The sequence below is a fragment of the Euprymna scolopes genome, chromosome 20 (genome assembly GCF_053919585.1).
Source record: "Euprymna scolopes isolate OS-2025 chromosome 20, ASM5391958v1, whole genome shotgun sequence".
NCBI classification, from domain to species: Eukaryota; Metazoa; Mollusca; class Cephalopoda; order Sepiida; family Sepiolidae; genus Euprymna; species Euprymna scolopes.
The window spans coordinates 15,942,101-15,955,888 of NC_136501.1; the positions used below are offsets into that span (position 1 = coordinate 15,942,101).

The 13,788-nt window shown below is 30.4% G+C and overlaps 1 protein-coding gene across 7 annotated transcripts in view; it reads right to left on the reverse strand.

The window, feature by feature from the left end:
* The window catches only part of LOC145241334 (dystrophin-like), a 1,936,823-nt gene that overhangs the window by 530,909 nt on the left and 1,392,126 nt on the right, over positions 1-13,788 (reverse strand). For all 7 annotated transcript variants that reach the window (XM_080104172.1, XM_080104173.1, XM_080104174.1 and 4 more), the window contains 2 exons: positions 12,258-12,460; positions 7,981-8,135 (listed from right to left, as the gene is read on the reverse strand). In XM_080104172.1, coding sequence (XP_079960298.1) covers positions 7,981-8,135; positions 12,258-12,460 — 358 coding nt within the window. The remainder of the gene's footprint in view (positions 1-7,980; positions 8,136-12,257; positions 12,461-13,788) is intronic.

Genomic DNA, 13,788 nt, shown 5'->3' on the forward strand with positions numbered 1-13,788 from the left:
ATATATATATATATATATATCTTTATTCGATTGGCAAAATTTTAGAATAATTATAAAGAAGTGAACCATCGCGTAAATTCAATCAACTAAAAAATGGAAAACGGGGTGAGGAAAAGAAAAAAATATATAATGGGGCAAGTTATATGTACAATTCAATAAAATAAATAAGTCGATTAAAAACGATCGTTGAAAATGTTAGTCTGAACGAAAAGCGCTTTGGGTATATTTTAACGATCGTTTTTCATCGACTTATTTATTTTATTGAATTGTACATATAACTTGCCCCATTATATATTTTTTTTCTTTTCCTCACCCCGTTTTCCGTTTTTTAGTTGATTGAATTTACGCGATGGTTCATGGTTCACTTCTTTATAAATATATATATATATATATATATATATATATATATATATATATATATATATATATATATATATATATATATATCAAGGGACTCTGTGTGTGTGTACACAAGTTCTTTCCCTATGGACTCAGAAACAGCTGAGTCTCTTTGTTTTAAATTTCACACAAATGTCCTTCATATGTCTGGTAGTGTTCTTAGATCCGATAAGTATCAGAAAATCGATAATCAAAAAAATCCAATTAAGGAACAAACAGTTCGATTTTAATCCAAACATCACAAGTGCCTTTGAGAAACTTTATCATTTCACAAGCAGAATGGCCCGGCATATAAACTCAACAGTAGATTCTTTGATAATGCAGGGGTGCGTTTGAAGTGAATGTTTTTGTTTAGAACACAATCGGTGTATGATACTTAACTTTTGCATTTTAAACTTTAATTCAAGCCATTATATAAAAAAGAAAAAGTAATTGAAATTTATTGCTCAGTTTGATTTTTTAGTAATTAGCTTTCATAATATAGACTATCTTAGTCAGACTAAATATATATATATATATATATATATATATATATATATATATATATATATATATATATATATATATATTAAATTGTAGTAAAGTAGATTATTATACTTACAATAACATGATACAGTTATAACAAATGGATATTGGTTAGTTACAAACTAAGTTAGATTTCTCAGCTAAATGGCTATTTAGATCTGACTTGGAAAATCCAACATAACTTTATAGATACAAGCACCCAGGTTTGCCCAGCTGGGCAAACTTGAGTCCTTGTACCGGAAAAATATCCAGTAAATAAAACGTTGTTTAGTAAATCGTTACTTTTTTGCATTTCCATACACCAAACATGGATATAATATTCACTAAAACATCCGGTCATAAGCTTCATTTCGGTACCTAACTTGCCTGGGTGGATTGCTTGTAGGCTGAGACAAACCGTGTCAGTCACACACACACACACACACACACACACACACACACACACACACACACACACACTACAAATATTTTATGATAGGATAGAAAAGCAGAGTGAGCACTAAAGAAAAAAATACTTTTTTAAATAAATTAAATTTTTATTATTAAAAAATAATTATATCATATATTATTTAATTGGAATTCATTGAGATGAGTATTTATTAATTTTATTTATTGACGAAGGCCAGAGGAATAGTTGGCCGAAACGTCATGAAACAACAAAGATGAGGATAGTAGTCTGCAAAAAAATTTAAAAAATTGTTTAGAATTAATTTGCTTTAAAAATTTTTGGAAGAATATATTTTTCAAAACAATGGCATTGCGATTCTTAATTTTTTAGATGAGGATTATTCATATTATTTGGATTTTTCGGACTATTGTTCTCATCTTGAGTATTATTTTCACAATGTTTCGGTCGATGTAACCTTCTTCAGGTATATCTTGTCAAACTCTGGAATCTTTCTGTCAAACTGAGGAATCTGCATGGAATTTTGAATGGAAGCCTTTATTTAATCTATGAGTCCTTGTGTCCACAAAGACCTATAGTGTAATGGATAAAGTATTTGGTAAAATTCAGTTGTAAAGTCCACTCTTCTGCAAGTTGAAGGTTCAATCCTCGGTGCAGGCGACACTCAAAATACAATTGCAAATTACTTAGGATTTCTACCCAGTCATGGCTCATGGAACGAGATCATACTACCTCTATGGCTTCCATTCAAAATTCCAGGCAGATGCCAAATTCAAATAATAATTTGCATTAAATGAAAATAATAAATACATTTTCACTAGATTTTCATAAAAAAAAACAAAAAAACTTGTGTTCAAATAGTCCACAGACATATTTAAATAGGGGAAAGTACAATCTATATCTGAGGTCTTCAAATTACAGCCTGCCAAAGTCTTTAATCTGGCCAAAGAGGAAAAAATTTAAAAAAAATGGAAATGTGAAAAAAGTGTGGTGATTTTTTTTTTTTGTTCAGAAAATGATTAAAAAAAATGAAGGTTTATAAAATAAATTATTTTTTTAAAAATAATTTATTTTATAAAAATAAAAAAAATGTTTTCTCTCACACAGACAACATGTAGTCAGTTTGTTTATCCTTGCATTTTTTTTTCACATGAACCTGCAATCATTTTTTTCTGCTTTTTTTGATTTAGTCAATTTTTTAACAATTTTAATAATTTTGTTCACTTGGTAATTTAATACTGTAATAGAATTCAATTTAAATTTTAAAATCCTATTTAAAAAAAAACTAAATAAAATAATGTAGTAAAAAATAAGAAAACCCACCAGCAAATCCCGGAAACATGTTTACCAGAAACAACAGTTAGAAATAAGTCATACACCATTCACTATAACTATGCAATTCCTACAGCTACATACTCAGAAAACTGAGCTATTATGGTGATATGGGACAAGAAGAAGAAAGTAGCAACCTTAGTTGAAGTTTAGTATCCTCAATGATGCTGAGTTAAATAGAGCTGAAAGAAAAAAGATAACGAAATACCAAGGTCTTATGTTTGACATGAAAAGAAATTGGAATCTTAGGAAGATCTTCATCATTCCAGTAATTATAGGAGCAACTGGACTTATGACAATTTTTTTTTCAAAAACTTCCTGATAAATATACCCAGTGAACCAAGTGCAAAAGAGATTCAAACAATTGCACTTAAAGGGATGGTTAGAATCTTAAAATGAGTTCTTGGTAAGATTCTAACCATCCCTTTAAGTGCAATTGTTTGAATCTCTTTTGCACTTGGTTCACTGGGTATATTTATCAGGAAGTCTTTGAAAAAAAATTGTCATCAGTCCAGTTGCTCCTATAATTACTGGAATGATGAAGATCTTCTTAAGATTCCAATTTCTTTGGAATGTATAAGATAATGAATGTCTGGCATCAACTATAATGCCCCATCCCTTGCTAGAAAAAAAAAAAAAAAAAGATTAAAAAAATAAATAAATAAAAAATCTAAAGTATTTATGAGAAATAAAAATGTCTGTTCTGTTTATTGAAAAACTGATTTTTTACAATAACATCATCATTTAATGAATAATCTTTCCCAAAGTGTAAATATTTTTTACAAGGATTTCTTGTGTTTGGATAAGCAGTGACATCGGAGGGGGGCAGCTGGGTTTGTTCGAGCACACTTCTTCTCCCAACGTGCTGGAAGAAGTGGTATCTGCAGGGTCACTCAATACCTTCAAAGCCAGACAAGACAAACATTTGAAGAATCACCCACTTTGCTTTGACTACAAAAGTCCCACGTCCCACCCCTACACAATAATGATCCCTCAATGTAAGAAAGCTTCTACTCCAATAGTTTCTTTTCCAGAACTGCTAGACTTTGGAATTCTCTTCTGGGATTCTGCTTTCCCAACTGTACTGACATGCAGAAGTTCAAGTGTAATGTGAACAGACATCTTGCTGCTCATTTCTCTACAATAGTATCCCTGCAACTTATGTCCTCGATAGTAGCCCTACTTCAAAGTGGCAGTGTGCCTTGCTTGAGGTGAAAATAGAATTAAAAAAAAAAAAAAAATCTATGATGTGTATTGAGAGACTGTAATCTTGGTTGTATGGGCCTGTGTTCCTTCTCACTGTGTATTACATTGTATTGTATTGTATAATAGGGAGGGGGGGAAGGAGTGAAAAGAAAAAAACAAAAGTAAAAAGACTTTTGGGCAAAGTCGGATAGGTAGAGGTAGATACTCATAAGGGAACCATTCACCTGAAGAGCACATCAGTTGAAACATAGACATCAACTTTGACGAGGGTAATAGTCAAATAAAAAAATAAAAAAATTCTCATCCTCCAAAAAATTCAAATCAAAGGGAGATAATAATGTAACTGAACCATATCAATATCCTTAAGCAGACGATGCTTACTTGCTGAACTCAATAAAGTGCCCTTATCTCACTCTCTCTATATATAAAAGTGACACTGTCAATCTGTCTGTCTGTCTCTCTGTATGAGGAACTGTCTCTACCAAACTAGTGTCAATTTTCGTCTACAAACTTGATACATAGTGAATTCAGACCTGTAGAACAAATTTGATTTGGGTTTTAACTGGTAAAATAGCTTATCAAGACCCAAAGGCCAGTCGAGGATAAGGGTTAATGAGTTTATGGTGATTGATGTAGTAGTTTTATTTTTAAATAAGAAAATCAAATTTTATGGCTAAACTATGAGAGATAATCTTGCAACTTCATTTTGAAAATGGAAAAAGGGAGATAATTTCAAATAATTTAAACTTTTAAAAAGCCATTCTTAACATAGGAAATGGGAAGACATAAAAAAAAACTCAAATTCCCTTAAAAATGATTTTCTTTATAAAAATAAAAAGTACTTGATCAATTTACATGATTTTTGGTGCAAGATATTTTCTTGCCATTACGTGTACGTACTACATCACCCAGATCATTTCTTTATTTTCGTTTTTTAAACATAGGAAAAACCCGGGCCAAGGGGCAAAATACCTATTGAATATTAGTGAATAATTGAAAGGTGACAGAGGTGAAATAGATACCGATGTAGACTGATAATCAAGGATGCCAAGTTCCAATCCTGTCAGCAGCATCTATAAATATTAACAATCTTTTTTGTTTTCGCTTCTTTTTTTTATCTGATTCTACAATTAACCAGAGAAACTAATGTTCTTATTTACAATGCCTCCCCACGGGACAGAGTTAGACACCAGGGTCGTTTTTTAACGTGGAGAAAAGGAACAAAAATAAAAATTGTCTCAGTCGTAAAGGACTTCTCCTCCACCGACAGAGAACAAGAAATTGAAGTGCAGCATCTGAAGAACAGACACTACACCTTGATCTTGTCCCGAAGGCCAAGTAGGAAATGTCAGAGAAACTAATGTCAACAAAGGAATCAACCCAGTATAAAGTCAGGCAATTTTTTTTTTTTTAAATAAATAATTAATTATTGTAGACAACATGGATTTCCATACAGTATAGTATGGGCCAGGAGTCCCAGCATTAGAAGAAGCGTCCAAGCTAAACAAAATTCAAGTTATAAGAGGTTTGTTCATTTTCACCAGTTTAAAGTATTTGTGATCACTTTAGTTAAAGTAGATCTTTCAAATTCAAAGAAGGCCTTGTTTAGATTTTGATGCACCGCCCCCCCCCCTTTTTTTTTTTAATATATATACTAATTTTACCAATCTGTTGTTGTTTGGGATGTAGTAACGTCATTTTAGGTTTTGAGTTTTATTTGTTTACACATTTTAAAAATGTATATTAAAAAAAACACACACAAATGAGTTGGAAGGGAGACAACTCTTTCTATACTGTTACTTAAAAAAGAGTTATTCCCCTTTATTTTATTTGTTTTTCTTACTATAATTGAAAAAATATTTCTATAATTAGCAAACGGGCCTACATTAAAAACATTTTCTTTTTTTAAATAAACTTTAAACTGTACATTATTATAATATCAATAACATGGTACAACAGTGAGAACTGAATTAAAGTTTGATATGTTAGCTTAAATGCTATTTAGGCATAACTGTTTAAAATCCCAAACGATAACGTTGTAAGTTAGAGTTAATTTAATTAATCTGAAACAGAAAACACTTAACTAGCATAGCTAATGTAAAATGACTAAATAGAATGTGTTTGAGTACAAATATACGCATTTCACCGACAAATGTAAAAAACATAAAACATTTTACAATGACAAAACAATACAAATATTGACGTGGATGGAATCTCTAGCTACTATGCTTAGGTAGGGGCGGAGATATCCCACCAATGCTGTAAAGCATTCAGCATGGGAAATAACTGTTCTCTATCATGTAAGGTATGATCGTTTTTCTCATTTTTGTGAGTTGTCTCTACAGTGCAAGGATTTGGGGTTAGGATAGTATCACTTTACAATTCCCCACATGGGTTTTGACCCTCCGTGGGGAAAGTGTGCTTTTACATCCTGCTGTCTGAGTCTTACTGCCTAAAGGGAAGTAACTCACTGGTGTCTTAGCAGTTGGTGTTCATCCCCCCCACACACAGACACACACACAAATTTATATGTTAAATTTTTTAAATGTTTGTTTATTTTTGCATGATTTTATTGCATTTGTTAAATTTTAGACATCATTGAACACAATCATATTTTGCTGATCAGAAATAATTTCAAATATAGTCGTGTTTGCACTTTTTGACTTGAAAAAAAAAAACCTCTAAAAAATAAATTTGCAATATGAGGTCCAGTTATATAAAAAAAACACTTTCTTTTAAAAAAAAACAACAACTGTAAAACAACAACTGATGTTGCAATCTGCTTTTGGCCTTCAATCTCTTCGATGGTCATTATGATATGCCTCAGAACCTTTTATTCATTTCTGCATGAGAAAGAGGACTATGCGGACATTACAAGAAACTATTTCACTGATGATTTCGATTGAGCCAAAGGAGGGCTGCAATTTCAATAATAATAATAATAATAATAATAATAATAATAATAATAATAATAATAGAAGTGAAATAATAAATACAACAACAATAATGCAACAATTTAAGGGTAATTTAGACAAGTGTTGGACTATTGTGCCCTCTTTTCTGTAAATTTTTAACACCTTTTTCCTGCATGGCATTAAAGCATAATTGTCTTATTTTTTTTAATAAATAAATTGAATTCAATTAAACTTATAACAAATCAAAACAAATTCCTCTATTTTAATTCTTAAAAAAAAAAAAACACCAATAAAAATAATTATTTAAATTAATTTCTTTTCTAAACACATTCTTCACAAAGATATTATTTGTTTAATTTTATTTTTGTTTCTACAAACCAAAATAAAATCTATTTAAAAATATTTAATTTCGTTTCTTTACTTTCTAATGTATTTCAATTATTTAATAGACCTAACTGATAATTGCCCCTAGTGACTATAGATGGAGTTTCAATGGTATCTTTAGTATATAGATTCTATAGGTGGTATTTTTAGGGAGAGGGTGTCACCATATACAAAAAAAGTATTTGCAACAAAAAAATAAATAAAATAAAAAATTTTTTTAAATATATAATATCAAATAAATGTTATTAACGTTTATTATTTTAGTTATATTTTTTTAAGGTATTATTATTAGTGATGGGACGATTCCAATATTTTTCCCTATTCCGATACAATTACTGATTCCAATAAAATTACTGACTTTGTACTAAAATCTCGATTCCAATACAATTACCAGTTCCGATTCTTTATAAATCTCTAAATATTTAATTATAAAATGGTTATTTTGTCTTGATTACCGTGAAAAAAAACCACTTAAATTTGCAGATATTTTCTCAGGCATAAAAACACATTTGTGCAGGGGTTGATTTCAGTTTTACTGGAAGTTTAAAATCAATAAATATTTATAATTTTATTATTACTACCACGGTGGAAGATTTTGTTAAAAATAGAAATCAAATTAAAAAAATATATAATTAAAGAAATCGTTTTTGGCATCAGAAAACAGGCATAAATTTTTTACGATTCTGATAATGCTTCCAATACCCTAAAAAGTTCCGATTTTTCCGATTCTGATTAATCGTCCCAACACTAATTATTTTTTTGGCATTTTAGTATTTGGAAATAAGACCTAAAAACTATAAAAATGTTGCTTACTTTGTTGTCAAACTGGACCATCGTTTAATAAGCTTTGCCAATAAGTCACGTATGTATTGGGTGTCCTCTTCTTTATATTCGTCAATTAATTTGCCAGCCAATTGCTTCACATTTTCTGCTGATGTTTTTCTTTGGTCAACTTCATCTTGAAGAATCTATGGCAGAATAAAATCATTGAAACATTCATAAAATAAAATTAAATAAACAAAAATGACATCTTGCAAACATTTTACTTTTGTTAGTCATTTTATATCTAAATGTGATCCTTTTCTAGAATAGTGACATTTTGAAAATATCCTAATTTGCTCTGGTTTAGAAGCGCAAGTGAACCATAATACTTGATTTTGATCTAAAAACTTTGATTCTAGCCAAGCATTACTTTTGACAGTTTAAAGGCTTTAAAATCAATGTGGGTGCCATTTTTCTTTATATCTATCTATATATCTATAAAAATGAGAATGTGTGTGTGTGTGTGTATGAGAACATTTCTCAACCTATATACTTAACAAATATTTGATCTACAGACTTTAAATTTGCTACAGACTTTAAATTTGATATGTAGAGTATTCAGACATATGGAAAATTTTTTAATTGGTTTTCATCCAGAAAAATGGGCAACTAAGGGGTAAAAATTGAAAAATTGGTATGTGGGAGTACTGGATCTTTATCTGTTTGTCAACCGCTTCACAAGATGTGAAAACACATTTTAAAGAGTGTGGCAAGCTGGCCGAATGGTTATCATACTTGACTCACTGTCTTTAGGTTTTGGTTTGGATCTCAGCTTGTGTATTTTTATTTTTACTTACAAGAAATGAACTGCTCAGAAAAAACACAATACTCGCATGCACATGTTTCAGTTTCTTTCCATTTTTTTTAAAAAGGTATTTAACCTTATGTGTAATACTTACGATATTTCTGTTTATAATAAATAAAAAGATCTGCATTAATTAAAATATAATAATCATCCATATTTTATGACAGGCAATGCCAAGTGGCCTGCTAGTTATATATATAATTAGCTGACCTAACCTTGTGTTGTCCGAAAGTAGGCTTTTTTTTTTTTTAAATAATTTTACCAAAAGATTAATAGTTTTAAGTATATCTGATGTCTTTGCAAAAGTATATATGCACCTATACTTTTTTTCTCTTAAATTTATGAATAACTAAATGACCCAGCATTACCAAGAGTATATGTTTTATTTTTTATTTTTACCAAAAGATTAATAAAACGTTTCTGAATTTTGGAGATGAGGATTGGTTATTCGTATTATTTGGATTCATCTGTTCTCATCTTCAGTGTAATTTTACGGTCGATCTAACCTCCGCTCTTCTTCAGGTGTATTTTGTCGAACTTGGGAATGTTTCTGTTGAACTTGGGAATTTGGACGGAATTTCGAACGGAACCCTTTATTTACTTCACGGAGGTAGTATGATCTCATTCTGTCAGCCACGACTGGATAGAGGTCCTAAGAAATTCACAATTGTATTTTTCAGTTGCCCACACTGAGAATCGAACCTTCAACTTTCAGGAGAATATCACTTTTAACATTGATTTTTCCTCACTGTACCGCGGGTCCAAAAAATGCAATTGCATATTACTTAGGACCTCTATCCAGTCATGGCTGATGGAACAAGAACATGCTACTTCCATGAAGTAAATAAAGGGTTACATTCAAAATTCCATCCAAATTCCAGAGTTCGACAAGATACACCTGGAAAGGGTTGGAAGTTATATCAACTGATATGTAGTGAAAACAGTAGTCTGATGAATCCAAATAATACGAAAGATTAATCCCTTCTAATATAAAAAAACTAGACAAAATGCCATGGACAATTAGGAACTCATATAAAAATATGGATAAAAACAAAAATACATTCTGGTAGGATGACATCCAGGATAAAAAAGGTCCTTCAACCCGTTTATATACCAGGCAGGAAGAGGTAAATGATAGTGTAAACAGTCCTATCTTTAGAAGTGGCACTTCAGCCATGACAGAGGCCAATTAGAGTCAGTCATCAAGCCTTAAAAAGGTCTTGGGCCCCCTATCTCCATCATATGTAGCAACTAAAAAGAAAACTAAGAGGCTTAAAAGCCTAGTCATGGTCTGTTGGGCAAAAGAAGGTACCACTACTCAAAGTTTGAAAACGAAATCCTTGCTGAGAAAATTAAAGGAATTGACCTCTTGGAAAAGAACTAAGCAAAACAAGGTGGACGCAATGTTTAAAGCATACAATACTGCATAAAAAAGTTATTTTGATGCTTTTTAATCAGGAGTTAGAAAGGAGTTTTTTTACTTTAATCAAATATTGTACCTATTTACTTGCTTCCCCACGAGAGCAGAGTTAGACACAAGGTCGGTTTTTAATGTGGGGAAATCCGGCTCCCCGAAAAGAGCACTCTGGATAGGACTAAAAATAAAAATTGTATCAATCTAGAAGGACCTCTCCACTGATCGAGGCTAGAAAAGGTGAAATGTAGCACCAGAACAGATACTACACCTTGATCCTAGCCAAAAAGGGGCCATCGGATATTGTAGGTAAAAGTCAAGGCATTACATTATGGTTCAAATTTTTATCAACCAATCCATTATTGTTTTAAAAAAATTAAAAAAATAATATTTTATTCAACAAAAATCAATAAATTATAGTTTGATATGTATGATACAGTTTCGACATGGCGAATATCAATAGGTTTATATTGATTGTTTATCTATTGTTTATTGTTTATATTGATTGGTTGTTTTACAGTGATTGTTTATTGATTGTTTATTTACTAATAAAATATGAAATAAAAGAATAGTTCAAGACTCAGCACATTTACAAATCATGTTTCTCACTAAAAATAAAATTATTTATTGATTTTCAGTGTTAAGTTTGTGAAATAATAATAAATATTAAGTCGATATCCTAGATGCAATATAATCTGTAGGTCAAAAGAACAGAGTTGAATGTGATAAGTCACAATATTTTGAGTAAATAATTTAGCAAAAAATAAGGTACTGCTACAGTTTTTGAACCAGATAAAAACAACTTTTACCAATGAAAAATACATAAAGAGCCAGAAAAGGCCAAATAAAAATGAAATGGGAGTTAAAATTTAAATTAAAAGTTTTTCATTTATTTATTTATTTTTAATATTATTCGCCCTAAACACACGGATTAGGGATGCAAATAAATACTTCAAAAACAAAGGTCATGCTCTCGCTGATTGAACAGAGTACTTCGCGACTGCTCACGCTGGATGCTGTATGTAGAGCTTGGAGAGGGATGGGCATCGCCAGGCTATTCTTGCCCAAAATATGCTGCATAAAATACTGCAGCGATCTCAGAGGGTTAAGGGACTTGTCATTGTCATAAACTAAAGGAAATAGCTGAATCGAGTTGTCCCCCTTTTGTGAGATGTCTGCCCTTGAATTCAATCCAATATGGTGGATGGTTTTCTGTATTTTCTTTACTTAAAATTTTGAAAATGCTAAACAAAAAGTCGGTTTGATCTGGTTTGAAAACTGTAGCAGTATAAAAAATAAACAATTCAAAAGATGAAATAATAGAAGCGATATTAAATATAAAAACAAAGTACTAAACCTGTTGTGCTACGGACATTACTGCTATTTATTCTACTTTGATTGCACTTCAAAAATTCCTGAGCTGTGCATGTCTTTTACCACATTTTTCTTGCTTAACTGAAAGTAGTAAATCTTTGTTAAGAAACTTATTAATCTGTCCGCTAATTTACCATAATAATAACCAATATATATCTCTCAGTTCTTATTTAGAATTCCACCTAATTAAAAAAAAAAAATCATTAAAAAAAAATCTTTATGATATATGTACTCGGAAATATATTCCAAAAATCACGTAAATTACGTAAGTAATTTTATTTTTATAAAGAAAATCATTTTTAAGCAATCAAACAACATTACAACATAATCTACTAAGTTTGAATTATTGTTAAATTATCTCCCTTTGATTCGTGACCTCTTATTTTTATGTCAGGCGAGATAATTGCTTCTCAGATCCTCATAAAATTTGATTTTTTTAGTTAAAAATAGAACTACTTAATCAATTTACGTAATTTTTGGAATATGACACCTTTGTTTTATGACGGGTATGTATAGCATAAAGATTTGTTTGTAATTTCTGTTTTGGTGTTTTTTTTTAATTATTTTGAATGCTAAATAAGAATCCATCTCTCTCTAAAACTGTATTCAGCTGCTGTAGTAGCACTAATTTTTTTAACATCATTGATTTAATAGCATAACTAATTTGGTACTCACCTTATGACTGGAGAGCGATTGTGTAAGATCTTGAGAGTTATGGGACTTGGATTTTATTTCTTCTTCAATTTGCTGTAGCCATCGGTTGAAAGCTGAGTAAGACTCGTCGAATTGTCGACATTCAAGTAACATATCCTCCAATTGGTTCTTGCGGGAAGAAATGTTAGCTTTCGTAGTATTCCACTGCTGCAGAACTTCATCAGCTAAAAAAAAAAAAAAAAAAAAGAAATTGAATAAAAAATTCATGAAACTTATCCTCCATTCTAAAATAAAAATCAATGTGCATGTATGCATATATATATATATATATATATTTATTATATATATATATAATTATAAAACTCAAATGTCCTTGTAACGAGTGATATAACCCACTTTCCGGTTTACGACATCCGGTTGCGCATGCGCGCATAAACATTAACCCATAACAATGTAAACAAATAAACACAAATCGCCTCTTTTGCAGATTTTGACCTGCGCACTAAAATATTAACATTATTATTGCAAAATTATTATTTAACATGGGAAGAGTGGGGGTGTTTTGCAACTATTCTTTATTATAACTATACTGTCGCTATTTTCTTACAACTAAACAACTTTAACACATTGACAAACATAATTGTAGTAAAGCCAAGACTACTACTACTACTCTCTATCCGTCCCTTTTCCTTCCTTCCTTCTTTTTTTATTTTTTGTTTACATTTCTAGATACAAAATAGTTGTGTGAGAACGGTGAATTTGTTGACACATTTACTAATCTGTTTCAATATTAGTTTTATCTTATTTAGGTTTTATTTTTTTGCTTCAGGTTTTATTATTTTTTTTAGATTTTAAGTTTCTATAACTTGGTTGAAGGATTCCAATATGGGTTGTTCATTCTTATATTTCTCATCAATAGATTCAAGTGCGTTTTTGCTGCTAAATGACTTTCATTGGCGTTCGATTCGTAGGAAAATCATGTTTAATTTTCGATTTTTGAGCGATTATTTGGAAAAAATAGGTAACTTTAGACGAATAGGGAGGATTTTTTTTTCATGTTTGAGTGATCCGTCCTTGATTTTTCATTTTAATATACTTTCATAGATATGTTTCTGTTATGTAAAAAAAAAAACTATTTTATTTACGTCACAAGTGTCACGCTCATACATGAATTCCATAGCTAATATAACATACTGACCCAATGAGTCACGAGTATATATATATATATATATATATATATATATATATATATATATATATATATGTGCATGCAGACACTGCAGACACACACAGATTTATATATACATACATACACACATGTATATGTGTAATTTCATTCTATCATTAAAGCTAGCAAGTAGAATACATGTTTTATAGCCTTGGATAAAAACATTTAAAGTAGTAAGGGGAAGTGGGAAAGCAAATAAAAATCATACATTAATACATACTCACACATACACATTATATACATACATACATACATACATACATACATACACATGTATGTGTGTGTGTGTAATTCCATTTTATCATGCAAAAACTAGCAAGTAGA